Source organism: Natator depressus, chromosome 7, assembly GCF_965152275.1.
Source record: "Natator depressus isolate rNatDep1 chromosome 7, rNatDep2.hap1, whole genome shotgun sequence".
NCBI classification, from domain to species: domain Eukaryota; kingdom Metazoa; phylum Chordata; order Testudines; family Cheloniidae; genus Natator; species Natator depressus.
Window position 1 is genome coordinate 42271087 of NC_134240.1, and position 26947 is coordinate 42298033.

The following is a 26947-nucleotide window of genomic DNA, read 5'->3' on the forward strand; positions in this document are numbered from 1 at the left end:
CTGGCACTTTGACCTAAAAGCAGATTCTCTTACTTTTTTTTTTTTTTTAAAGAAGCATTAATGTATTATCCTTTAGGCAGTTGCTTGGAATCATGCTGTAATGTAGGTAATAAGACTTCATTGAATGTAGACCTGATTAAATCTGCTCTTTATGGTTTCTGTATGTCTGCCAAACAATCCACAAAAGTGCACTTTGTAGCCCTTTCTGCTGTAGTAGCTAGCTAGAGAGAGCAGGGGTTAGATTGCTTTAAAAAACCTTCTAACGCTAGCTATTGTACCAACCAGGCAATCACTTGTCGCTCAGCTACAGAAAAGATTAGAGAATTGCTGTTCCCAGATGGCAGGACACAAGTAATTTTATTATTTAAATTTTAACATTTTTTAAACATCAGTTATTTGGCATGCATTTCCCTTGGATGTATTTTTCTGAAGAATATAATTTCTGCTTGGGGAAACAAGTAGGAAATAGACGAGAAGGCTTTTTGGGTACCCTGTTTATGTGTATTGTTCATTGGTTCTCAAATTTCAGTCAGTCAGTAACTGAAGTAATAGAAGAGGAAGCATGGTCTAGTGTGCACAAGGCTGAGAGCAAGGAACTCCTTTATTCTAATCCTGGCTTTAATACTGCCCTTGCCATCCTTCTCCCCTCCCTCTCACTGGGTGGGAAGATTGTTCCGAGCAGCAGTGAGATGGGCAGCCCAGTAAGATGAGGGAGTGCATGCCTAGGAATGCAGGGCTGGGTTTCTTCTCTAACTCCAGATGGGGAGCCAGGAGTGGATTGGCCCCTGGCTCCCCCATCATTAATTTAACTCTCTGCCTGAGCCTCTTGCTCCTCTTTAGCTTCCGTGTAGTTGTAGTTTTAGAATGCTGTGGGTCTGGCCTGTTTTGGGGGTCAGGAAACCTTAGTTTTAGATAAAATGGACGTGTTTTTGTCCTTATGTCTAAAAGGCTTTGTATTTTCATGCATGGCAACTGTCCTGTTAAAAATTTCATTTTTACTGGAAACACTTATAGTACACACACATTATATGTGGCCAGAGAACTTTATCCTTTTGAGATTTTTTTTGTTTGTATAATATCAGCAGAGTGCAATATTCCTCCTGGCATAAGGACAAGTTCCTTACCCCAAGAACTTAATATTGAAATGTGTATATAAATAGTTAGCTGGTTCAATTTATTATTTAACTAAACTATGGGTAAATATTGAATTCCATATAGTTTGGGGGGGGGCGGGGTTAGTGTATTCACTAGTGATCCCACATGACTTGCCATAAACAGGGGTATTTGCATGGTGCCATCTTATCTTTTGTCTTAACCTCCATTTTTATAGCATACTCAATATCGTAGTATGAGTGCCTGATCTGTAGCTGTGCAGCATGCTGTGTGCTGGCTGACTATTCTTCGGACCAGAAGTGGCTGCATTTCAGTGATGGTTTTACAAGTATAGTTTATGAAGGACTCTGGAATCCTTCTGGATGAAAGGAATTGTGTTCTATTGTGTAGGCTTTAATTGTTGCTAATTATTATGGCCAGTCCTATTCATCAAACAAGATCACTGATTTTTTTTCTTCCCTGCTTCTGTGAATTTCCCCAGAAGTGTATTGGTGAAAGGTTTGTGTTTATCAGAGACAACATTCTTGTGTGCAGGTGCTCCTTCCTAGGTTGTCTGTGCTGACTTGTCATTTTCATACAATTATCCCTCCTTTCAGGAATTTCTGTCCCAGAATACCAGACCAATTCCTTGTAAAGCAAATGTCAGTTCATAAGGGTGTTGGAATTCTTGAATTACTACTTACTTTATATATTTCCAAGGCTAACCCTTTCTGATGTCTCCTTAGCCATTTTCTCAAAATTTAAAGAAGTTTGGAGGAGGCAGAGGAATCACTTGTACAATGGAAATGTTTAAACAAAGGAGTCTTCCCAGGTGAGTGGAGAGGATCACTGCATGTCAGTCACTATTCTCTGGTCCTTTTTAGATCCCGTCTCAGGAGTGACAGGGATAGCAGAGGCCCTCAATCAATCTGGGAGGAGGCCTTTTCTCTTTAGGCAGTCTCACCCATTCCTCCATCTGTAGACCAGGCCGGTTTTATACCTGTGTATCCATTGATCCCTTGGGTTAAAGGCCCCATTCAGCTGCATTTGCAACCAGCTTGGATCTGTTTGTTTACTGATAACAAATGTGTTGTGCTCAGTACTTTGCTGTATACAAATCATTTTTATGTTATGTGCCAACCTTCTCACCAAGGCCCAGAGTGTTTCTCTTCTCATAATAAAACAGGCCATCTCTGTTGTGCATGGTAGAATGCAGTGGTGCTAGTACAGGAGGATTGTCAAAAGATTACTTAAAAGTTGAGCTGGTTACTTGCCATAAGCTTCAGGGTCACTTGGATTGAGTTGGACCTGCAAGTACTGAGATGGGTATTTTCTGCATGATGTATTTTTTAGCGATATGGACATGGCCCATGGCAATATATGCTGAATATGAACTCTGTGGTCTACGCTCTTGCCATCTTCATATCTGATTTCAGAGTAGCAGCCGTGTTAGTCTGTATTCGCAAAAAGAAAAGGAGTACTTGTGGCACCTTAGAGACTAACCAATTTATTTGAGCATAAGCTTTCGTGAGCTACAGCTCACTTCATCGGATGCATTCAGTGGAAAATACAGTGGGGAGATTTATAAACATAGAGAACATGAAACAGTGGGTGTTACCATCCACACTGTAAAGAGAGTGATCAAGTAAGGTGAGCTATTACCAGCAGGAGAGTGGGGGCGGGGGAAAAACCTTTTGTAGTGAGAATCAAGGTGGGCCATTTCCAGCAGTTGACAAGAACATCTGAGGAACAGTGCGGGGGGGGGGGGGGAATAAACATGGGGAAATCGTTTTACTTTGTGTAATGACCCATCCACTCCCAGTCTTTATTCAAGCCTAAGTTAATTGTATCCAGTTTGCAAATTAATTCCAATTCAGCAGTCTCTCGTTGGAGTCTGTTTTTGAATTTTTTTTTTTTTTTGTTGAAGAATTGCAACTTTTAGGTCTGTAATCGAGTGACCAAAGAGATTGAAGTGTTCTCCGACTGGTTTTTGAATATTATAATTCTTGGTTCATGAAGTAGATAGATTTCCACTCCATATGGCTGAATTCAGTGCCTTGCATAATGCCAGCAATGTCCCTCTGCCATGTACATTGGTCAAACTGGACAGTCTCTACATAAAAGAATAAATGGATACAAATCAGACATCAAGAATTGTAACATTCAAAAACCAGGCGGAGAACACTTCAGTCTGTTTTGGTCACTCGATTACAGACCTAAAAGTTGCAATTCTTCAACAAAAAAACTTCAAAAACAGACTCCAACGAGAGTCTGCTGAATTGGAATTAATTTGCAAACTGGATACAATTAATTTTAGGCTTGAATAAAGACTGGGAGTGGATGGGTCATTACACAAAGTAAAACTATTTCCCCATGTTTATTCCCCCCCCCCCCCCCCCCGGCCGCACTGTGCCTCAGATGTTCTTGTCAACTGCTGGAAATGGCCCACCTTGATTATCACTACAAAAGGTTCCGCCTCCCCCCCCCCCCCCCCGCTCTCCTGCTGGTAATAGCTCACCTTAAGTCATCACTCTCGTTACAGTGTGTCTGGTAAGACCCATTGTTTCGTGTTTTCTATGTATATAAATCTCCCCACTGTATTTTCCACTGAATGCATCCAATGAAGTGAGCTGTAGCTCATGAAAGCTTATGCTCAAATAAATTTGTTTATCTCTAAGGTGCCACAAGTCCTCCTTTTCTTTATATTTGATGATATGCTAGCAGATCTGGATTTAGTTCCCTGTACAGAGGTGGACATAGTATACCTCTTCTGAGACTGTAGGAGGAACTGAATATTTGAACTACCAGTTTAACACTGGTTAAGGACACTTCAAACATCTAACCTTATATGAAGGGTTTTCAGAGAGAGAGAGAGGCTATAGGGATACTATTTCCATATCTGACTTTTCAGAGAAGGGGATGAACTTGAATAAAAGAGGTCATTTACAGTTCATTATAATGCCCACTATACTACTTTGTGGGAGACCACCTAGATTCCTGCTTCCCTATTTTTCAATGGCAAAAATGCTCTAATAATTCTATGTGAACTTTTCTATTTGCTCTGTTGCATTGGTGCCTATAGGTTTGATTTCTCATAGCAGTGCATGAGCTCAGTGTAATACTCCATATCGTGAGAGTCCAATATAGACCCAAACTGATTCATCACCTTGAAATACTCTATGCAAACAAGCTTAATGTTTCTTCCATTCACTGTTGAATGGTGTTTGCTTTGAGTTTGCAATAAAGATTTATTTTAATGGGGGAGGGGCAAAGGAGATCTGCATAGCGTATCTGTGGAGTAAGCAGTTCAGGATGTGGGTCATAGAAAAATGTGATGGTTCAGAAACACTTTTGAATGACTAGCCTGCATCTCAAATATTGTCTCCTGGTTTCTGTGGATTTCAGGATTACTACTTTTTGCAGAGGCTGGAATTCTGTTTAATATGATAAAGTGTATTCCTGTATCTCTTCAGTCTGCCCTTCTTCTTCATGTAAAGGCATGGATTTAACAAACAGAAAATAAGTAACAGTGTGATTATCATACATATTGTAAGGAGAGTGATCACTTTAGATAAGCTATTACCAGCACGAGAGTGGGGTGGGGGGAGAGAGAACCTTTGTAGTGATAAACACCCATTTTTTCATGGTCTGTGTGTATAAAAACATCTTCTGTATTTTCCACAGTATGCATCTGATGAAGTGAGCTGTAGCTCATGAAAGCTTATGCTCAAATAAATTGGTTAGTCTCTAAGGTGCTACAAGTACTCCTTTTCTTAGTGTGACTCTGAGTGAATGTCCAGCTTTCCTAGTACCATATTTCTTTAATTTCTGGTCCTCAAGCTTTTATTTTAATGGGTGACTTCCAAGATTTCTGAGCTACAAGGTTGAGGTGTGGTTTCACCAGTGACTAGTTTATGAGGCTGTGGTATTTCTGGGGAGCGAAGAGGGTCATCCCTCTATAGAGGGGGAATACGGAACAGAAATGTCATAAATATAAAGGGAAGGGTAACCACCTTTCTGTATACAGTGCTATAAAATCCCTACTGGCCAGAGGCAAAATCCATTCACCTGTAAAGGGTTAAGAAGCTAAGGTAACCCCGCTGGCACCTGACCCAAAATGGCCAATGAGGGGACAAGATTCTTTCAAATCTGGAGCGGGGGGACAAAGAGTTTTGTCTGTCTATGTGATACCTTTGCCGGGAACAGATCAGGGATGCAAGCCTTCCAACTCCTGTAAAGTTAGTAAGTAATCTAGCTAGAAAATGCGTTAGATTTCCTTTTGTTTTTTGGCTTGTAAAATTCGCTGTGCTGGAGGGAATGTGTATTCCTGTTTTTGTGTCTTTTTGTAACTTAAGGCTTTGCCTAGAGGGATTCTCTTATGTTTTGAATCTGCCTGCCTGTGAGATTATCTTCCATTCTAACCTTACAGAGTGTTTCTTTTATCTTTGTTTTGTTCTTCTAATAAAGTTCTGTTTTTTTAAGAATCTGATTGGGTTCTTAGGGTCCTAAGAAACCCAAGCTGGTCTGTACTCAACTTGTTTATTCTCAAGCCTCCCCAGGAAAGTGGGTGTAAGGGCTTGGGGGGATATTTTGGGGGAAGACGTCTCCAAGTGGTCTCTTTCCCTGTTCTTTGTTTAAATTGCTTGGTAGTGGCAGCATACTGTTCAAGGACAAGGCAAAGTTTTTATCTTGGGGAAGTTTCAACCTAAGCTGGTAAGAATAAGCTTAGGAGGCCTTTCATGCAGGTCCCCACATCTGTACCCTAGAGTTCAGAGTGGGAAGGAACCTTGACAGGAACTAAGGAGCAAACTTCTGCTGTAAGCAGAACTAGGTCTGGTACACTTTTTTTGGCTTACAGTTACCAGTGCAAAGGACAAAGATTTTAAATGTTTGAATAAACATTTCAACTAGTAAGTGTTCTCAGTTTATAACAAAAAAAACCCCCAAGCAAACAGTTCCAGCTTCTGTTGTCTGTTCTTCTTCATATCTAATTTTGTAAATTCTCTTTCCTGATTCCTCTTCTCTACACAAGAATTTTCAGTAGATAAGCACAATAGTCCAGTAAAGTCTGTTGCACAGGACTAAACTTTATATATTACTAAATATGCCCTAATACACACTGCAAAATGATGGAACTAACATGAAGGCGAACAAAAAGCACAGTTCTCAACGCATCAGCAGGAATCTTAGGGCTAGTCTACACTGGCAGTGTTAAAGAGCTGCCACGGCAGCGCTTTAACGTGGCTTGTGTAGTCATGGCAGAGCACTGGGAGAGAGCTCTCCCAATGCTCTAAAAAATCCACCTACACGAGGGGTGTAGCTACCAGCACTGGGAGCGCGGCTGCTGGTGCACTGTCTACACTGGCGTTTTGCAGTGCTGAAACATGCTCCCCTCGGGGGGGGTGTTTTTTCACATCCCTGAATGACAAAGTTGCAGTACTGTAAAGTGCCAGTGTAGACAAGCCCTTAAAGTAACAACCTCTGCTACAAAAACTACTCATAAACAAAATAAGTTTTGTTAGACTTAAGTGCTTGTGTTTTTGCCACCAAAAAAAATTTTTTTTTTTGCTAGTTAGCAGAGCCCTTTCATTCAGAGGAAACGCTCTTCGTGTAAGGGCATTAGCTCTGTATGGACACTCTTTGACCACTTTTCAGCAAGGCAGGGTCCACAGGTTCTATGGTGGATCTTTAGCCTTTTGTTCTGCTGTGGTGGCAGAACAATCCTGTCCTTTGCTGGCAGGCAATAGAGACCCAGGCTCTGAAGAACCCAACAGCTTGTCTTTTCCTCTAAGCCCCAAGTGGACATTGTCAGATGGGTAGCCAAGATCCTAGTTTGACAGTTCAGATTCTGATTTGCTCTTTTAATGAGTGCCTCTATCCGGGTGATCAATCTGAATCTGAATTTCTGAGGCACTGCAGACACATCATTATTTGGAGGGTGGGGATCTTTTCCATAAGCAGAAGAATCTCTTACAAGTAAATTAAGCCAGAGGTTCTCAAACTGTGGTCCGTGAGCCCCAGTCAGGTGGTCCGTGGATAGTTCCCTCTAAGGTGCGTGCCTGGGTGGCCGCACACAAGAGAATGAAGGGCCACCCACCTAATTAGTGGAGCTGCGCAGGTGTGGTTCCACTAATTAGGAGCCTGGCCCCTGTAGAAGATGTACATGTAAGCTGAGGTGGTGGCCTTGGGGTGAATGGGGGTATGTGGGAGGGGGCAGTGAGGTGAGAAAAGAGGGTGGGGAGAATTTGGGATGTGCAGGGTTGCGGCAGCCGAAGAGGCAACTTTCCCCAGCTCCAGGGCTGCGGCTGCCGGGGGGGGGGGGGGAGAGAGACACACACACACACACCCCTCCTTCCAGCCTCAGCTCTGGCTGCCACGGCAGGGGAGACCCCCCCCCTTCCCAGCTTGGGGGGATGCAGCATCAGGGGAGACAGGGCACATCCATTGCATTGGAAAGGTAAGACTACTGATATTAAAATACGAGTTGTGTGCTTTTATTTGTAGAACAAAAAAACATTAATGTATTAAGATTTTTTTATATAGTGCTTTTATCCAAAGTGTTTTACAGTAGTTAGCTAACGGTACAAATGACATTTGGAAAGATCATTAAATGGTCCACAGAGACCCACAGCAATTTTCAAGTGGTCCGTGAAAAATAATGACAGGTTTCAGAGTAACAGCTGTGTTAGTCTGTATTCGCAAAAAGAAAAGGAGTACTTGTGGCACCTTAGAGACTAACCAATTTATTTGAGCATAAGCTTTTGTGAGCTACAGCTCACTTCATCGGATGCATGCTGTGGAAACACAGTATGCATCCGATGAAGTGAGCTGTAGCTCACAAAAGCTCATGCTCAAATAAATTGGTTAGTCTCTAAGGTGCCACAAGTACTCCTTTTCTTTTCGTGAAAAATAAGTTTGAGAACCACTGAATTAAGCAGTAATGAAACTAAGATAAGTCTGGTATCTTGATTTCTTTTCTTGGGTTTGCAGAAATAGATTCTGCATATGATGACACTTCCATGTCCAAGAATCTCTGCCTCTCCGCAGTGCAACTACTTTCATGACTGTACGTTTCCCACTGTACTAACTGCATCCACCTCAGACACCTATCACTGGCCAGACATGCTTCCTCATTGTTCTCCTATCCCCTCATTTTAAAAACAATATTAGACCTCAAACACCAACCAATTTACTTTAATTCAGCATCCAACTTGGATTTCTTTTCATATTCAAGTGAGCCATCTGGCTTTAATGAACTGTAATTGGTTTTAATGTTGCTTCCAGTTGTTGCCATCTCACTGAACATATCATGTGTCACAGAATATGCAGTTAAGAGTTCTAGGAAGGTTTGTAATGCTGAAATAAGTGCTGTATGTTGCAGTCTACTTCCCGAGGCTGGGTTCTTTTCTGTCATTTGTAATCTCTTTTTTGGATGTCGAGGCTAGATTTAGCCAAGGGATATTTTGGGGGTTTTGAACTTCATATTCCTATTGGTAATTCAGCTGACTTCCAGTTCTGTCTGTGTAAAAAAAATCAGTGCTTCTTGCTAAATAAAGAGGACCTTACTCAGACTTCACTAGGGCAAAACTCACATTAACTTCAGTAGGAGCTGTGGGTATTGAGCGTCTCTTAAATAAAATAGTAGCGTGATTTACGTGTTTACATGTTACTAGGTTCCTAAATTTATACACATTTAGGTATGTATTTTGCTCTGTTTTAGTTGTGGAAGATACTCTGGAGAGCTGGGTAATATAAATTGTGAAAGTTTAATGAAATTCAACTATCTATGTGGAGTAGAGCTTCCAGGACCAGGTCCTAAGGTAGTAGGGCTGCATTTCAAAGCATATGAGACTGTAATGATTAACAGCACTCCATTTTGCGCCAAGTCCCCCTATTTGGTTTTGTACTGTGACAGTTTGAACACAAAAATGTATTACTAGCTTTTGCCAATCCCAAGAAATATATTGGTTTACAAGAAACTATGATAAATGTATTCTGTTTGGCACTCGATGGTAGAGTCAAAATATTTTATAGTTTTTCCATGGGGTAGCCTCATCTTCTGGCATCCCACACCACTTCAGGCCTATGGAGATAAATGATATGGTTTAGACTAAGGGCTTGTCTACATGACCCGCTGGATCAACGGGCAGTGATCAATCCAGCGGGGGTCGATTTATCGTGTCTAGTCTAGACGTGATAGACCACCGAGCGCTTTCCCACCAGGGCGAGAGGCGCAGGCAGAGTCGATGGGAGAGCATCAGCCATCGACTTACCACAGTGAAGACACCATGGTAAGTAGATCTGATTACGTCAACTTCATCTACGTTATTCACGTAACTGAAGTTGCGTAACTTAGATTGATTTCCTTCCCTGCCTAGTGTAGACCAGGCGTAAGTAGAAGCATTGTAGCAGGAATTTGCCATTTAAATGACATGCATTAGTATGCTGAATTTTGGTAACTATATCTACTTTTGTAACTTTCTACAATTGTAAACTTCTGTAGAGAGTAAACTGATATTTGCTGAGGGCTATTTCTGAATTACTTGATTTTTAAATCTTGGCACATCTATTTCTTTCCATAAGGTAACTAATATAAAAAAAATTGGACTAGTTTGTTTTTTGGGTTGTACCTCAGAACTAGTAGAACACCATCAAACAGTTTTAATTGTTTTATTTATTTCTTAGCTTAGATGTATTAGTTTCTTTTTATTATCTGTTAACAATTTCATTCATACCTGTTCATGAATGGATATTTGATGCAGAAAAGTTGTCTGCACACAACTATTTGTACCAATTTAACTATTTCTAAAACTGCTGCAAACACTGTAGACAAGCCCTCTCTATGGTTTTGTCTAGGCTATTGTTTTTAGTTGAGTTGTAACTGAAGTTTAATTGAGAGCATTGTACAATATCATCAAGTGATAAATCTAAACTCTCAACAAATGGTGGTTTCAGGACACACAAACTTATGAAGTGTCTAGATTCACCTTCAGAGTACAGCTGGGCAGAGAAAGTCAATTATTTTTCATGGAGGATTTTGATACCTGCAGATATTGGGTTTGTTGCAATTCAGAATGAAAACCAACATTTTCAAAATACTCTATGAAAGGAAATGGTGCCTTCATTCAGAATCAGTCCACTTGGTGGATTACCCCAGAGCCAGGCATCCCAGAAACCCTGGGGTCCGTGACTCCAAGGCAGTCTGCCTAACAGGCTGCCCCAGAGCCTTGGGCCCTGGGAGAGCTCTCTGTTGGACTGTCAAGGAGACAGGCAGGTAAGCTGGAAGGAAACCAGGCAAGCTCCAGACAAAACAGAACCATCTCTGTGAAATATTTTGATTTAGATAAATTGGCAAATTATGATGAAAAAATGTGATCTGAATTTTCCAACCAGTTCTGATTCACAATCATGTTCACTTGATTAGTTGACAATTAACTCGCTAAAACTATAGCCTATGTAAAGATTCAGTCCCATTCCGACTTAATGTGAAAATGACAGTCCCATGGAAAATCTTTTTTTTTTTTTTAATAGATGTCCAGGGTACAAACTTCCTCTGACTCGCTTATAATTTTTTTTTTAACTAACTCTGGGGTTTTCTTAAGTGGTAGCACCTTAAAAGGCTTAATTTGTGATTTTCATGATCTTGATTAAAGTCAGTTTTACTGTTTTCCTCTTGATAGTCAGTTTCACTTGTTTGCATGGGTCTTTCACCCAGTAGTGTAGGAAAAAAGACACATTTAAACAATTAATTGTAAGAATGGTAGGGCTGTCTCTGGGGCAGACATACAGTTGCCAGCTCACAGTGTTGTGAGTTTTGGTGTTTTTCCTTAAAGCCCCAGCTTCTGGAGGTATGTCATTAGGAAGGACTCTCAGCTTTCGTTTTAAAAGCAAGTTTCTAGTATTCGTGGTTATGGAGAATCAGGGGCACCCTAAAACTCAAACCAGAGTGCAAATAAAAAGTACCCTTCATGTATTTTTAAAATGTTTTCTGATTTAGAAGTCAATCGTGTTTTGCGGGTTTTGATACATTTTGGATGCTTGGGTTTTTTTCACAATACTTGATGTACTGCTGGAAATTGCTTTTTCGAGCGGGGAAAAAATGACAGCTTGATTCTTCAAATAAATGTAGTTTCATTTGTTCTGGCTACGAGGCAGGCAAGTAGTTGTCATTCCTTTCTCAGAACCTGTTCATGAATTGGGCTCCAGTGCAGCAACTCATAGTTAGTTACATGCTTAAATCCTACTTGTGTGAGTCTTAAGCTCATTCTAAAGTGCTTTGCTGAAAACTGCAAAGGTTGGTGAGAAAATGATCAAGGTTTGTAGCCAGTTAGGAGCTATATTCCCTTGGGAGTTTTTCATATGCAGCAAAATGTGATACATTTTGTGTATTATACAGTAGTTTGAAGCAGTAACTTACTGCATGACAGAATACATTTAAATGTAGCTATCCTTAAAGTTTCTCCATAAGCAGCTCTTGAGTGCAATTAGCAAAGGCAGTGATTTGATGTGCAAAAGTCACTTCAAGTAATTGACTAAGTGGATTTACACCCACTTATGCCAGTGGGGAAACTTGTCCCTTATAATTTTAACATAACTAAACTAGACAGCGATGTGTTGGGTGGCAGTTTGCACAGTCTGATCACGCTTCACTGGTGATTATAGAGGACTTCAGTTTACCTAGCAAGAAAACACTTCACTCTGTTTACAGGGGAAAATATAATTATCCTTACTACATTAGAACTTAGCCAATAATTACCCATCTTCCACCAGGTTTTTACATGGAGTGCATTTGTGAGGCATGACGAAAGTTTGTCATGTTTTGAGAAGTTTGACACCTGTCTCTTCAGAAATTAGTACTTTATTGGATGGCTTCCAGTCACTGATAAATATAACAGTAGTACTCTAAGCTTTTGAGAATGGTAATCTAGGCTTTTTATGAAAATGAGTACTCCTTTAAGCACCCTAGCAGTAAAATAAAATATATTAACTTTCCATGCACAGAGCTGAGCAAATCTGTTTCAGGACAGCAGATGCCTCTCAAATTAATACTTTAAAGTAACATTTTTGTGTACCACAAAGTGAAATATATTAGTTAAATGAATTGCTAAAGAAATATCATAAAATATAAAGGAAGATAATAAAATCATTTAAAATGATATGGTAAAAGAATATACATGAAAAGGCAATTAAGTCCTCCATCCTGGTGCATGGAAATGTAACAGTTTTTTAAATTTGTATAAAAAGGCATAGTATTCAGGTACTAGACAGACCTAATAGATGATTTGCAGCAAAATGGCTTTGCTAGTTTTATTTCTGTTGATCCTGTTAAAGTGAGGGAGTGATGGCTCATTGGCTAAGGTCTTTAAGCAGTTTTTTTGTTTAATAACATTGCTGAATCCCTTGAAGACTTATGAAAGGTGTGTTGCTAAAATGTGTAAAATAAATATCCCTAAATGGACATATAGTGGGCCAGATTCTGGTCTCAGTGACACTGACTTAAGTGGTGTTACTTGTCCATTTCACATGTATAGTTGTGATCAGAGGGAGGAAGGATGGTCTTTTGTTAGGGCACTGACCGGGGACATGGGAGACCTGGGTTCAAGTCCCTGATCTGCAGCAGACTTCCTGTGTGACCTTGGGCAAGTCACTCACCCTGCTCAGTTTCCCATCAGTAAAATGGGCATTGGCTTGAGGTGGCTAGCAATCTAGGTATCAGAGCCAAGAAACTGACAGAATATGGCCCTGTCCAGCCTTTCCATTGGAGGAGTTGAGCTGTATTACAGGTGTGATATGTACAGTTTGATAAACAGTAGTAGTTTAAAAAAAATCTGTGCTGATAGTTCATATCTCTTGCTGAGTCCCATACCACATGCCACTGTCTGGGATCTATCATGCTCTTGTAATCCATTTGAAGGTGGGTTGGAGAGCAGATTTTTTTGTATGTGTTATTGCAACACAAATTCATGATGTCAAACTGGCCTTACTAATGAGAAAAATGAGGGCCACTAGCTGAAAAAATGTATTAAAGTGAACAGTTCCCCTTTCATTTTCCTCAGCAGTAAGCCAAACGCTTGTCTTGCGTCTGGAAAAAAAAGTGATTTTTTTTTAAAGCTTTTGAGCTTCCTTTCTTTCTTGTTTTTTTTGTTGTTGTTTTTTGCTTGTCTTTTTAGTGTTCTTGCTTGAACTTCCTGGATGTCTGTAGAAGCAAAGGTGGGAAACGGCACATGAGCACCAAACAGTGACAGGGTTGGCTCCCAAGACTTCCTGATACTGCGCATTACTGCTGGATTGCTGTGGAAATGAATGGAGAACAGCAGCATGATGCAGGTAGTACCACTGATGAGCCCAGGGCTAGAGGCTCTCTCTGCACAGACATTTTACAGCCAAGCTGAATAGGATCAGCAAATGAGTGCAAATGTTTTCAGTAAAAGTGCATGACACTGATTTTTGTGTATAAGGGAGTAGCTTCACATTGCAATTACTATGGGATAAATTCCAATTTCCTTGAACATATTCAGTAGTGCCTTACTCCCCAAATAGCATCAAGGAAACAATGATCTGGCCCTATGTTAAGAAATGATATTTTAAAAAGTGAGCTTTTTCTTTGCATTGTAAATATGGGCTATTCACACATGTTGCTTCCATTTAGAACAGAGAAGTCTTGTCTGGGGGTGGGAGAGTGAAAAGGGCAGAGCAATTATGATAAAAAATATTTTGTACACTTAAAACATGCTGCAAATATAAACTAAGTCTCCTGATACCCTTGTGAAGTAAGTCAAAATGATTTCATGTTTACCCTTATATAAGCTGAACTACAAAAGTTGAGTGGTATGCTTCAGTCACTCACGATTCTCCTTCAGACTTCTCCTCAAAACTGTCCTCTGTCATGATGCCTACCAAAAAAAAACAAAAAAACTTGACAACAGTTAGGCCACTGGTGTGCTGAGATCATTGTCTATCACACAGACCATTATTGTCTCGTTTCCTTGTACTCCTCCATCTGTCTATACCCATCTGTTGTCTCTTGTCTTGTACTGAGGCTGTGTCTACACCAGTGGTGCCCAGCCTTATTACACAGGAGGGCCACACAAACCTAAGCACAACCTTGTATGGGCCAAACAGATTCTACATATTTTAATAAGATTTAAAGTCACCTGTATTGATAGTATATTTTAAGTTTTATCTTGCTTTGTATGTGTATGCGTAGCCCTCCCACTTTTAAAAGTGATGGAGCCTTAACTCCCCCATTCCAGCACCCTTGACCAGGACCATCCTTTTCCTCTGTCTTTGTACATTACCTGGCACCAATGGCTGGTCCTTGACTAGGGCTTCTAGGAACTATATTAATACAAATAAAATAATAAGAGCTTTGGGTAGTCTTTAATTTTGATTTCTCGCCCCATAGTCAAACCACTGGACCAGGTTACCTTCCAAATTTCACTTTGCCTCAAGGAAAAGTACCAAAGAAAATATTTCCCCTCTGCCATTGCTATTGTAGTTTCCTACATTGCTTTAGGAAAGTATAATTACTGTTACTGCTACTGTAGCAATGCAAAAAAATGACTACATACAATGCATGCAAAAATGTTTTACCTGACCATGAAATATGATCTCTGAGAAATAATCACAGACAGACAGCCTGCTGCTAACCTTGTTCCCTTTGAAGTATACTTAGATGAACAAAAAAGAGCAACACAGAGGTGGGGTAAGTGTTACCCGGCATATACAAACCAGTTTTACAATAGCAGCCAAAGATTTCTAAAGCACTTGCATAAACAGCTATCATGTGCAAAAAAGAAAGGGTAAAAATAGTTATCTCACCCTGAAAAGATCATAACAAATGTTAAGGCTGTACAGAGGTTAAAAACCCATGTCTGTGCATTAAGGCACATACCTTTTTTTGGCAAAATAAAAATCCAGTAAGTGTCATTAGCCTCTGCTACTTATGGAATGTCTGTAAACAGTTCATTGTTTCTTGAATCTTCTGTTTTTCCATTCACCATGGCTCAATTGCAAATATTCTAAATTCAAGGTGTTACTTAGTTGTGATTTTTGTCTGAATCACATAGTATTGTTTTGAATACAGTAAGCATGTGAGAATTTCTGGCATGAATTTCAAATTGAGTTTCCATGAATACTGTCATATGCAACTTTTGAAATTCACTTTAAATGAACACTTTTGCTAATACACCAATTATTGGAATGCTCACAAAATAAATACACGAGATGCAAACATGGTCACATAGTCAAAGTAAATTTATTTAAAATTTAAAGAGAGGTTTATTTTTGCATTATTTATGCACCTCTATTCACTTGAGAATTACAATTGTATTTACCTTTTTTGAAAAATATAGACAGAATATAGTGAATTAATACCTGTCAGGTCCTTCCTTCAGTCACTTGTTGTAAAAGGCATTTCCACCTTAGTCCTCTCTTCAGAAGTGTTAACAAAATAGTTAATTGAAAATCTTCACCCTCACAAAAAAAACAAATAATTAACAAGATGTGCGAACCTCAGTTCAGTCACACTGCTTTTAGTCACACCCTCGTCCCCTTACTGCACTCATAGCACACTGAGTTTGTTTATAAACTGTAGGCTGCTACAATATAAATATACATTTTGACAGATTTTTGTTGAGACTTCCCCCTTTCCCCCCCATCTTCTCCTTTGACTGATTTAATTTTTCTTGTGTATGACTTTTTTAAATTGCTTTCTCCTTTACCTCTCCTCCTTGAAGGTAACTGAAAATAGCCCCTGTCCTATTTTCTTTCCTGCCAACTCTTTCCCAGTGTGAGAATGTGGACTGTTATCAGAGAGATGGGATGCTCTCCCATGCCACAGGAGGAAAAGACAATGCCTACTCTTGTCACTTTCAGTCTTTCAGCTACCAGAATCCCAACCTGACTTCACTTAATTATGGCCTAACTGATTATATTGATCAAGGAGACTAACCATAGTTACAACCAGGTTGAAAAACCTTGTTGTTAGAACTTGGTTTCAGACTGAGAGAGTCTGAAGTTAGCCTTAATTGCATGTCTTGCACACTGTAGTATGATGTACTTAACTCTCTCCGTCTGACAGTCTTCTAACTAAACCACAGTAATTATGCATGACAGTTATTGGCCATGAGAATTAACATGGGGCGAAGGTCCAGATTTAAAGCAGAGCACCTGTAGTTGAACTTGTTCCTTGGTAACACCTGAATGAAACTCTAGTGTGTCATTTCACCACCTTCTTCACATATTAACAGTGTCAAGTGGTGGAATTCAATATCCCTGTGTTCCTGTTGTATCACAGGATGGATAGTCAAACAGATGGCAGAATTAATGCGGAAACATTTGATACTGAAGACAACACTAATGCAAATAGTTCTGGGTAGTAAGTGATATACAGTAGTACTGTGCTGGTTTGACTCTACTAATCCACACACATAATTTGGCCACAAAAAAGCTGTCTTTTCCCCACTTCTTTTTCTAATTCCTGAAATTTAGGCTCTAAAACCAGTTAGGCATTACAATGCTGAGCACAGCCATGCCTAAATACTTCTAAAAAACTGGGCCTTTCTGATTTATCAGTTTTTCACAGTTGGTATCACCCATTAGTACAAATAAATAAGATTCTATTGTATTGTCTGAATTCAAACTGATTAGTACATTAAATAATGAACTCAATTTGCATTTCAGATGTGTCTTGTGAGTTTATTATTTAAACTGGTCCTATATGCACCAACTGACTAGATCAAAATATATAATTTAAATGGGGCCCTACTCAGTCATAACTACCTTACCAAAAAATAAAACAGCAACTGAATGCTGACATTTGACGATTTCCTGTTATCTTAAGCCTTCATAGTGGGACAGACTTCAGCCAAACTTACTAAATACAAAAAGAAAAGGAGGACTTGTGGCACCTTAGAGACTAACCAATTTATTTGAGCATAAGCTTTCGTGAGCTACAGCTCACTTCATTGGATACTAAATACAGTAGAACCTCAAAGATACGTATACCAGAGTTACAGACTGACCGGTCAACTGGACACTAATAAGCAATCAAGGAGCAGAAGAGACCAAAAAAAAGCAAATACTGTACTGTACGTGTATTGCATCTTAGAGATAGGCACATCTGGGCTGCCTGTTACCACCCTTACCACCCCCCACTCCCACGCATGGGACAGCCACTTACAGCTAGGAGGTGAAGACACTGATGCTGCCAGCCCATGGCAGCTGGAGCCAGCTGAGCAGGAGCAGCATTGGGGTCTGCACGGCTTTCATCCCCTCCCCTGGCTAGGAGGGAGACAAGCTTGCAAACTCGGTCTGACCTCCGGGAAGGGAGCTGCCAGTGCTGAGGAGGGAGCTGCTGGCCTGGAGTGTCAGCTGCTGGAGCTGGAGCCTGAACTGTGCTTTGTTCAGAGTTACAGACATTTCATAGTTACAGACAACCTCTATTCCCGAGGTGTCCGTAACTCTGAGGTGCTACTGTATTTCTGAATTCTCTGAAATTGAATGCAGAAATTAAGACATTTGTTCACTGAATATATTCATGCATAATGTATCTATCAGTGGGGGAGAATGAAATTGTTACCTTTCTCCCCATTTAACATAATGCGGCATTTTAGTGTGGGGACATTACTCAATAAGCTTTTCATGTTTCTTATTCACCCAGTAACAGCTGCAGTAAATTAATTGGAAACTTCAGCACTGTAGAAAGACATGGGTACAAGGCAGACAGATTTGTCACATGGTGCACTAGAGTTTAAAGCATTACAACACTGAGGGTTTAGTTATGAAAATTGGAGGGAAAGTATTAAACTCACTTCCACAAAAGTGAGAGTAAAAGTTTGTAATTTCTTTCCAAAGTTCACTTTCAGTAATTTATTGTGCTTGTTATGCTTTGCTGAAAATAGTGATTTATATAATGTAGAAGATAATAGCTTCTGGTTTTCTACTACAGGTGTGTGATGAGTGAATAGCTCATATGCAGCTTAGAGCAGACAGTGTATATTAGCGAAGTAAAAATAGACATATCTCTCAGTTCCAATTCATTCAGAACTGTTTCTGACAGCACTGTAATAGTGGGTATATGATACCTAGAAAAGCAGGCAAACACTGCTTCTTTCCTGGAGTTCCTTGTAGTGATTAGGTAGCAACATAAACTAATTGACCCTTTCAGTGTGTTAAGTGACCTCTGCCTCTTCTAAGGAGCTTAACTGCCCCTTAGACAGTGATCTGCTGATCATCATTACATAAGACTTGGTGCTGTAAGCAGCTCAGCAGTGAGTTTAGTGTGGCTGCATATTCTCAAAATCCATCTAGTATTCCTATGTTTAACCACTTTACTTTCAATCAGTTTGTTTTAGGGCTGTCTTCAAATGGGAGCCATTACCTACAGGTTTCAACCAGTGCCTTCAAAATAAGGACCCATTTGTGACAAATCAGGAAATTCCTGGGTTGTTTTTTAATAAATATTTTGCAGACCTCTGTTTAGTTATGAAGGGTTACTTGGCTATGTATTGAAATCAAAGGAGGCTGTAAATGGGGAAATTCGTAGGCAAGCATCAGGCAACCTCCAGTACACATCTTCCATTCAGATAACAGTGGCTGGGCCACTGAAGGGGAAGAAACTGACTCCATCCAGGCTAGTTTTACTCTTTCCCAAAGCTGTCTGGGATCAAAGGGAATTCTAAACTCTCAAAGACCCTGGGAAAGGGAAGGATTTTGGGTGAGCTCGGAGATGCTAGCCACTGTGTCAATGAAGAGCTGACAGAAAGAAAAAGTCACGCAGGGAGACAGACTTAGATGCTATGGGCAGATGCTGTCTGCTTCCCCCAGCTATTCATGCTTTGTACTTTTTGAGGAATTAATAAATAATGCTTTGTTTTGTAGATATTGTTTCTGTATCACTGCAAATTTATGCTCTCATAGCCTCCTTCAGGGAAACTCATACAGGTACCAAAACTGAGTTGGACCTATGTTATAATACGGTTGGTAATCAGGTGTAGCCCAGAGATCCAGTCTGAGTAGTTGGGGCCCCTTGGTTCCACCCAAAATGGGGTGTAGGAAGCCAGGCCTGTCACCTAAAAGTTCATCCAGTAACCATGACCCCATTTCCCCACTGAGTTCATATTCAGTATCTGAACATTTTGAACTCTAAAACTTCTCAAGGGCCAATATGACCAGCTTATGATTATTTCCATTATCAAAATCAGATTGAGGGTACGTTCCTTTGGAGCAGGTATTGCCAGCAACAAATAAGTGCAATCAACAAATGAGATGTGCTTTTGTAAACCTTGAAGGAAATCCCACTTTCTAGCACTGTAGAATACCTACCACTAAAGTGCTTTAAAACAAAGGATCACCTTTTCAACATCTCCCTTAACACTATTACTCTGTTCAGAAAAAAGGAACCTCTGAGTTAGACTGAAGACTTTATTGTTATATTCTTTGTGTTTTTTACATAAAGAATTTCAAGTTTTCCATTTTGGACAAGCCAATGCCTTTTTATGTTTGAATGAACAAAAATTGCTTAAGAAGTGAATCTGTTTTGGCTTTCAGGGCAGAAAGGTGTGATAAGATGATGATGTAAATGGATTAGATGGTTTTAAAATCTTACTATTTCATCACTTGTAGGACAAGTGGCTTTCTCCACCCAACCCACTCTGTCTGCAAGAGTGTTTATTACCTGTCTTAAAAGGGCTGAATGTGTGGAAATGCTTAATGCTATACAACCCTCTAAATAACCTTAATGAGCCACATCTAGAATTTACCAAACAAGTAATATTTGTTATAACAACTAAGTACTAAATGATATTTCTTCCTGTGCATTTAGTTTACAAACTAGATATAAAATTTCCTGATGTTTTTAGTTACTTTATAAAATGCAACCATGGTATTCAGTTTATATAATCAGCTATAAAACTGGAGATGGGAAGGTCCTACTTACTGTATTAGTCATCTTGTCATTCCTTTACCAGTGCAGTGTTTGTTACAAGTACTCAAGTGTCTCTTGCCCATTCTAGTTTTAAAATGCTTCCAGCAATGGGACTTCCCTGCTTCTCTGAAGATGCTGTTCCATTGTCAAACAGACTTCATGACTAGGCAGTGTTTCCTGTGACTCATCTTGAATGGTGTGTCAAGCTGTACTCCCTTGAAACCACTCTAATTCCTTTCTTCTCTCTCCTTGGTGTTGACACACTTACGTTTCCTTGGTGCCTCTCCCTTCCCTTACCCTCTTCAGCCACTGTTTACTCAATCAAATTCATTTCAGTCTTCTAATCTTTCCTTTCAAGACCATTCATCTCTTGTCTTGATACCTTCTGAATACTCCCTAACTTGACATCATTAAGGCTGGAAGTATCTAGAATTCTATCTCGTTCTAAGTGCCTGCAGCAGTATGAACTCTCCTTTGCCAAAGATGTGAACAGCCTGTATACCAACAAAACACTCCGGATCTTCCTTTGCAGGAGGCAGATCACTGTTGTTGTTTGCGGTGTTGCAACTGTTAGACATTAGAGAGGATGTTAGAGAGACAAGGTGGGTGAGGTAGTATCTTTTATTGGGTCAACTTCTGTTGATGAGAGAGGCAAACTCTTGAGCTTATATAGCTCTTTAGGTCAGTTCTGTGTATGCTTGAAAGCTTGTCTCAGAAGTTGGTCTGATAAAAGATATTACCTCACCCACCTTGTGTCTCTGAGGTATACCAAACAGTCCAAAGTGAAGGACACTTTTAGTTGAGGGCTTGTCTACACTCAGGAAAATTAAGCTAGATTTACTAATGCTGTGAATTTAAAGTCTCTTTTATTCGGAACAAAAAGTGGCCTTAGTTTGCAAAGAATGCTTGTTGTTTCCTGTTTTAGTGCTGCAGCTATGCTGGAGCCGGCCCGCTCCATGTACTCTACACTGAACCCTTCCACGGCTGCTCTTATATCCTAGAAAAATTTAGACAGTTGGACTACGACAGGGGTGGGCAAACATTTGGGCCCGAGGGCTGCATCTAGGTGGGGAAATTGCTTGCAGGCCCATGATTGTAGGGCTGGGGCAGGAGGTTGGGGTGCGGGATAGAGTATGTGCAGAAGGGGCTCCGGGCAAGAGTTTGGGGTAGAGGAGGGGTGTGCGGTGTATGAGGGTGCTCAGGGAAGGGGGTTGGGGTGCAGGAGGGGGTGCACAGTGCAGGAGGGGGCTCAGGGAAATGGTGCAGGGTGCGGCAGGGGGTTGGGGTGCAGGCAGGGGGCACAGGGTTGGGGTGCAGGGTGTGGCTGGGGGCTCAAGGCAGGGGGCTGGGGTGTAGGGTGTGACTGGGGTGCAGGAGGGGTGTGGGGTGCAGGAGGGGGCTCAGGACAGGGAGTTGGGGGGCGGGGTACAGGAGGGGTTTGGGCTCTGACCTGGCACCACTTACCTGGAGCGGCTCTGGGGTGGTAGCAGCCCGCTCTGGGGCCAGGGCAGGCTGCCTCCTGCACCCGTGCCGCTCAGGGAGGTGGCTGGCACCACGCAGCCCCTGGAGGAGGGGCGGGGTGGGGCAGAGGGCTTCGTGCGCTGCTCTTGCCTCTGGGTACCTCCCCCGAAGCTCCCATTGGCTGCGGTTCCCCGTTCCCATTTACATCTGGCACTATTGTGATTACTACTTTCAAACTGCTACATATTTCTAAAGCACCAACAACAGTTTACAGACAGAAAAACCAAATGAGAGTTTGCAAAAAAAGTATGTACATGTAATTTGATTCTGGGCTGCGTGCACAAGCCCTCATGTGGAGCTCTCTGCCCTTGCCGGTGGGTTCCCCCAACCCCGAACGTCCCATTGGCCGGGAACGGGGAACCGCGGCCCCTGGGAGCTTCGGGGGAGGTACCCACAGACAAGGGCAGCGCATGAAGCCCTCTGCCCCTACCCCTCCCAGGGGCCGCAGAGACGTGGTGCTGGCCACTTCCCTGAGCGAGGCGGGGCCCGTGGCACCACTGGGGTGGCAATCCTGCTGGCCGTAGTTTGCCCACCCCTGCACTAGGGTCACTCATGTGGATCAAAGGTCCAACCACCCAACAGTCTTTCAGGATTCTGTTAGGTATTGCGATACTGCTTCACTAATGTCCCATGGAAAGGGCCTGTAGCCTCCTTGCCACATGAGGGCTTGTGCACGCAGCCCAGAATCAAATTACATGTACACACTTTTTTTTGCAAACTCTCATCTGGTTTTTCTGTCTGTAAAGTGTTGTTGGTGCTTTAGAAATGTGTAGTAGTTTGAAAGCAGTAATCACAATAGTGCCAGATGTAAATGTAACTCTATAAATGAATGAATATCAATGATTTGGGTTATTTCCTTCTCCAGGCTTTTTTATGGAGTGAGGCTCCTTTTACGTTCTCGGTATTTTTATCTAGAGATGGCCTAAATATACCCATTAATTGAAGGAAAAAGAGTAATTACCATTTTATTATTTGCCCAGCTCCATTTTAATTTTTCAATCCATTTGAAAACCTGTTGTCCTTGTTAGTGTTGATAAATGATGCCTTTTTGCCTAAATTCCCAGTCACTGATAAAGATGTTGCTCACTGATAAAGATGTAACACCAAGCCCTGGAGCATTTCACGCTTTGCTTTACCTGTTGGCTTCTGTATCATTCTCCAGCTACTTTTCAGTCCATCTGACAGTGCTCATATGAAAGCCCATGACTGAATCTCTGCCAAATTAGATTTCATTGCAGCACCTCATCAGATGCTTTGTAAAGTCCAGTTGCAGAGTGTCTACTGCAGTCCCTTTGCTTATTAGTATTTGTGATACAAAAATCAAGCTTCTTTAGAATCCCTTTAATTTTCTCCTGGTATCTCCTCTGTTTGTAAGCTTGCCTAGAAAATTGCTAGCAGATCAGTAAGTTTATTAGTTAATTAAATAGAGCTTTTACCAGTTTCTCTCTAAATCCACACCTGCTGCTACTGATTCCCTTGCAATTTATAGGTAACTTTTCACGTGCACAGACTTGTCATTTGATCTTTCCACTAATGCATTCACAATAGAAACTGTGTTAAAAGGTATTGGTTGAAGAGGAACCAAAAATATATTTAGAGTTTGGTGGTTAAAGCAGTAAATCAAGTAACATACTCTCTTAGAGGTACTACATCCATGTCAGATAGTAGACTGAGGTTGTTTGTTCTATTCTAGATGCTGGGTCTGGTCTGGAAGAAGCAGAATTCAACTGGGATGAGTATCTAGAAGACACTGGAGCAACTGCAGCCCCGCATGGATCTTTTAAACATGTAAGAGTTCTTTGTTTCTCAACTCCCTCCTTCTTTGCCTTTTTTCTTTCCTGTATCCTGAATGTATAGGGTTTCTTTGAGTTAGCACGTCTGCAAAGCTGTCTTGCCAATGGAAGACTTGTTGATCATACATTTGAGAGCAGTGGAGAATGCATTTTTTTGCTGGTCTTTGGATTTTCCTATCTCCTTGGTTATCAGGAGGTGACCTCATTTCCAGTTGGTAGTAACGGAATGATCTAGAGTCTCTTGAGCACTTCACTATTAACTCTGGATCTCAGCACCTTCTGTGATAGTGTGATCTGCCCAGTCCCTTTATTTCCCTACACAGTGTGCCAGTGAACTTTGCTGTGAGAACTTGCTCTAAGAGAGCTGTATTCTGGAAAGTAGGAGCTGCAGTTCTTGGCATGCAAAGTATTTGAAACTGACCCAGGTGTGCTCTGAAGGGGAAAATTGCATGATGGACTGCAAAGAAATTGGCAGAAAATATTACTAGAATTATGTTGTGCTTTACAAACACTCTCTCGATTACAGTAAAGAGTCTCTTTGGGCATAGGGCTCTGGGGCAGTGTGGAGTGGCAGGGGGTGCCTGGGTTCCCCCCTCACTTCCTGGGTGGTGGTGAGTAAATCATTTACAGCAGATCCCCAGTATGAGATGTGGTTACATTGTGCCACATCATTGCTGGTGTATGATGATAATTGCTGAGGTGTAGATCCTGTGTATCTGGCCCTGGGTGGGGCATCATTGCAGGTATAGAGATTCCTATGCTAGCCAGCCACCCCCTGCTGCCAGCACAGGAGACTTAATTAGAAGAAAGTCTCTCCTTCCCCCCCCATGCTATTCCATGATCTGGCTGCAATTTTGGGCCCTTAGGCATTTCCCATAACTTAGAGCAGTTCTTAGGTTGTTCCTCAGGACTGGCCCTACACACAGCTGGCCTGGAATTAGGGAAGTGCAGATGGAGAGCTTTACGTGGCCTTTTCACTTAATGCCCTTCTCCCTCCTTTGTGCTGTGTGGTTTGTGGCCAGAGGCCAAGGATCTATCTGATCCTTAATCTCTACTCCTGTTTCCTCACCTATAAAATAAGGATATTTACCTGCTTACTAAGATTGTTGAGACTCTATTCATGAATAAAGCTGGTCAAAAAGCAAGGGAAACTTTAATTAAAAGTTTGCAGAATTCCACCCACTCCTGTTTGTTCAAAATTTTGTCAGAATTTTGACAACTTTTGATCAGCTATATTCATGGATGTTCACAAAGTCCTTTGAAACCTCAAGATAGGTAGATAACTGCTGCAGAAGTGTGAAACACTAGAAAACTTTAAAATTCAGAACATGCTTTCTTTTAATTTTTTTCTTTTTATATACAGTAAAGTTTTTTAGCCTTTGCAAAGTCTATTCCGTGCATTTTGGAAAATAATACTTATCAAGCAGATCACTGAGTAAGAGTTCAGGTATCCAGCCTCCGAAAATGTGAACTATTAATTTTAATTTCTAGCATGTTAGGGTTATAGCATGAACTGAGCTTATTGAGAGTTACAGTACTGATTCAATCCAAGTTTGAAGAGCACACTTTCTATTGGACTGAACTTGATAAGGAATCAGGCCCTTGGTACTCTGACAGTTACTGAAAGTGGATTGCCTTAATGCTCCTGAGGTACATCCTATCTATTTGATCTTTGTTATGGGATTCAGTATTTTAACTGGGTGATCTTTGATATCAAGAGTCAGTGTAGGGCTGAGTCAGTAAATGTAGCAACTTTGTTATGTTGACCGTACGTGCATCTTGGTATTCATTAATGAGTTCATTAATGCAAGCATTCATCAGCATGCTTGCAACATTTTATTAAGGCCGTGGTTATGATTCAAACTTCTGCCAGCATATCAGTGTTTGTCAGGGGTGTGAAGAGGTGTGATCTCTGACCAACATAGCTGTGCTGACAAAAGCCCCTGATGGAACTGCAGTTATACCAGCAAAACTGCCCTTTTCTAGTATAGCATATTTTGCTGTGGGGGGGAGGTTGGGTTCTGGAATAAGCTATAGTGGGAAAAGCAGTGTTTTGCTGGTTTAAGTTGTGTCCTCACTATGAACACATTGCAGGTATAGTATTGATTTATTGGCAAAACACTCCTAGTTTAGATATGGTCTAAAGTGTCTTCTAATTCTACTTCCCACTTCATCAGTGTAAACAGTGGGTGACCTGTTGTGGCCAAGATAATGTCTTGACCCAAGTAAGTAACCTTGTCATGTAAGTTAACCGAAGACAAGCTTAACCAGACTCTCTACTAAACAACTTGTATTACAACTGAATTCAGATTTTGTTAATACAGTAGTTCTGTGAACTTACTTTCTTTTACACTTGTTGATAGACTTTTACCACTGCCTTCTAGAACACTTCTTTTGCTTTATAAAACATTGTGCATTAGAAAAAAAAAAACACGGGTAGGATGAGAGACGAGATGAATAAGGTAATATCTTTTAGGATAACAGTTCAGCCGCACAAAAATGATATTTATAAAACACAAACGAGACTAACAAGTGTTAGATACTCAAATAATTGAAACAAGAGGATTAAATCCCCCCCAACACACACACCTTGTTCAGAGCTCCATTGTATAGGTATAAGAAGCTTAGGAAAGGTTGAATAAAATTTGCTGTAATTATCTTTTCTAAATTGGCCATTTAAACTTGTAGCACTCTGGCTATATCTTAAAAGCTGTCACATCTTCATAATGATGAACTTTCAAAATCCTTTTTTCCCCCAAACCAATGTTTTGAGTCAGATTTTTCTCACCAGTTTTACATATGGGTAGGTAGTCTGTGGCTGGTAAATAGTTCCTCTTCTATCACCTTTGTATTAAAGTTTGTTGAACTTTGAAAATATTAATAGTTCACAAATCACCTCAAGAGGCAGCAAAATGTGTGCCTGGGTGCACTCAAATGTGTATCCATCCACCAAAAATTTTCAGATATAGGTGGTTTAAAATTAAATACCCAAGTGGCCTGCTTTTCAGAAGTGCTGAGTACTCACATCTCCCATTGACATCAGTTGCAGCTGCAGTTATCTCCTTCTGAATGAGGCTGCCTGTATAAATGCCTAACTGAAGCATGAAAACTTTGCCCAGAGTGATATTCAGGTAGAACGGAATTTGCAGGTGAATTTTTAAAACATTTGTAATTTCTAATTTTTATTAGTAGAAATTCATTTTTGTGTATGTAGTTTGTGATACAGCATGGCCAGAAGGCAGCAGGAGAGTGATATAGGAGAGATATGTAAGCCCCAGGATGAGGAGAAGCCTTATTCCTTGTAGAGGGAAGAAAGGTTACTATAGATTAATTAAAAGCACCTGAAGCCAGTCACCTGATTTAAAAACCCCCTGCTTCAATCAGCCAGGGGAAGGAGTCGGAGCAGAGAGCAGTTTGAAGGAGTCGGAGCAGAATGCAGTTTAGAGGAGAGTTTGGAGAAGTGCCGTGGCTGGCTAGAAGACAAAGACCCTAAGTAAAGAGACATGCGGCTTGTGCAGAGAGAGGGCAGGAAGCCCCATAGCTTAAGATCAGGAGAGGGAAGTAGCCCAGGGGAAGGAAGCACTAGTTCAAGTAGTTTGTCACTATCCCTAGG

At 40.9% G+C, this 26947-nt stretch overlaps 1 protein-coding gene across 2 annotated transcripts in view; it reads left to right on the forward strand.

Moving 5' to 3' along the window:
• The window catches only part of SFMBT1 (Scm like with four mbt domains 1), a 144833-nt gene that overhangs the window by 67181 nt on the left and 50705 nt on the right, over positions 1-26947 (forward strand). The window contains exons 3-4 of one of the 2 annotated variants that reach the window (XM_074958234.1): positions 13263-13419; positions 23235-23329. In XM_074958234.1, coding sequence (XP_074814335.1) covers positions 13392-13419; positions 23235-23329 — 123 coding nt within the window. In that variant the 5' untranslated portion in view covers positions 13263-13391. Of the gene's footprint in view, positions 1-13262; positions 13420-23234; positions 23330-26947 lie in introns of those variants that run through there. The other variant, XM_074958235.1, reaches the window with a different exon arrangement.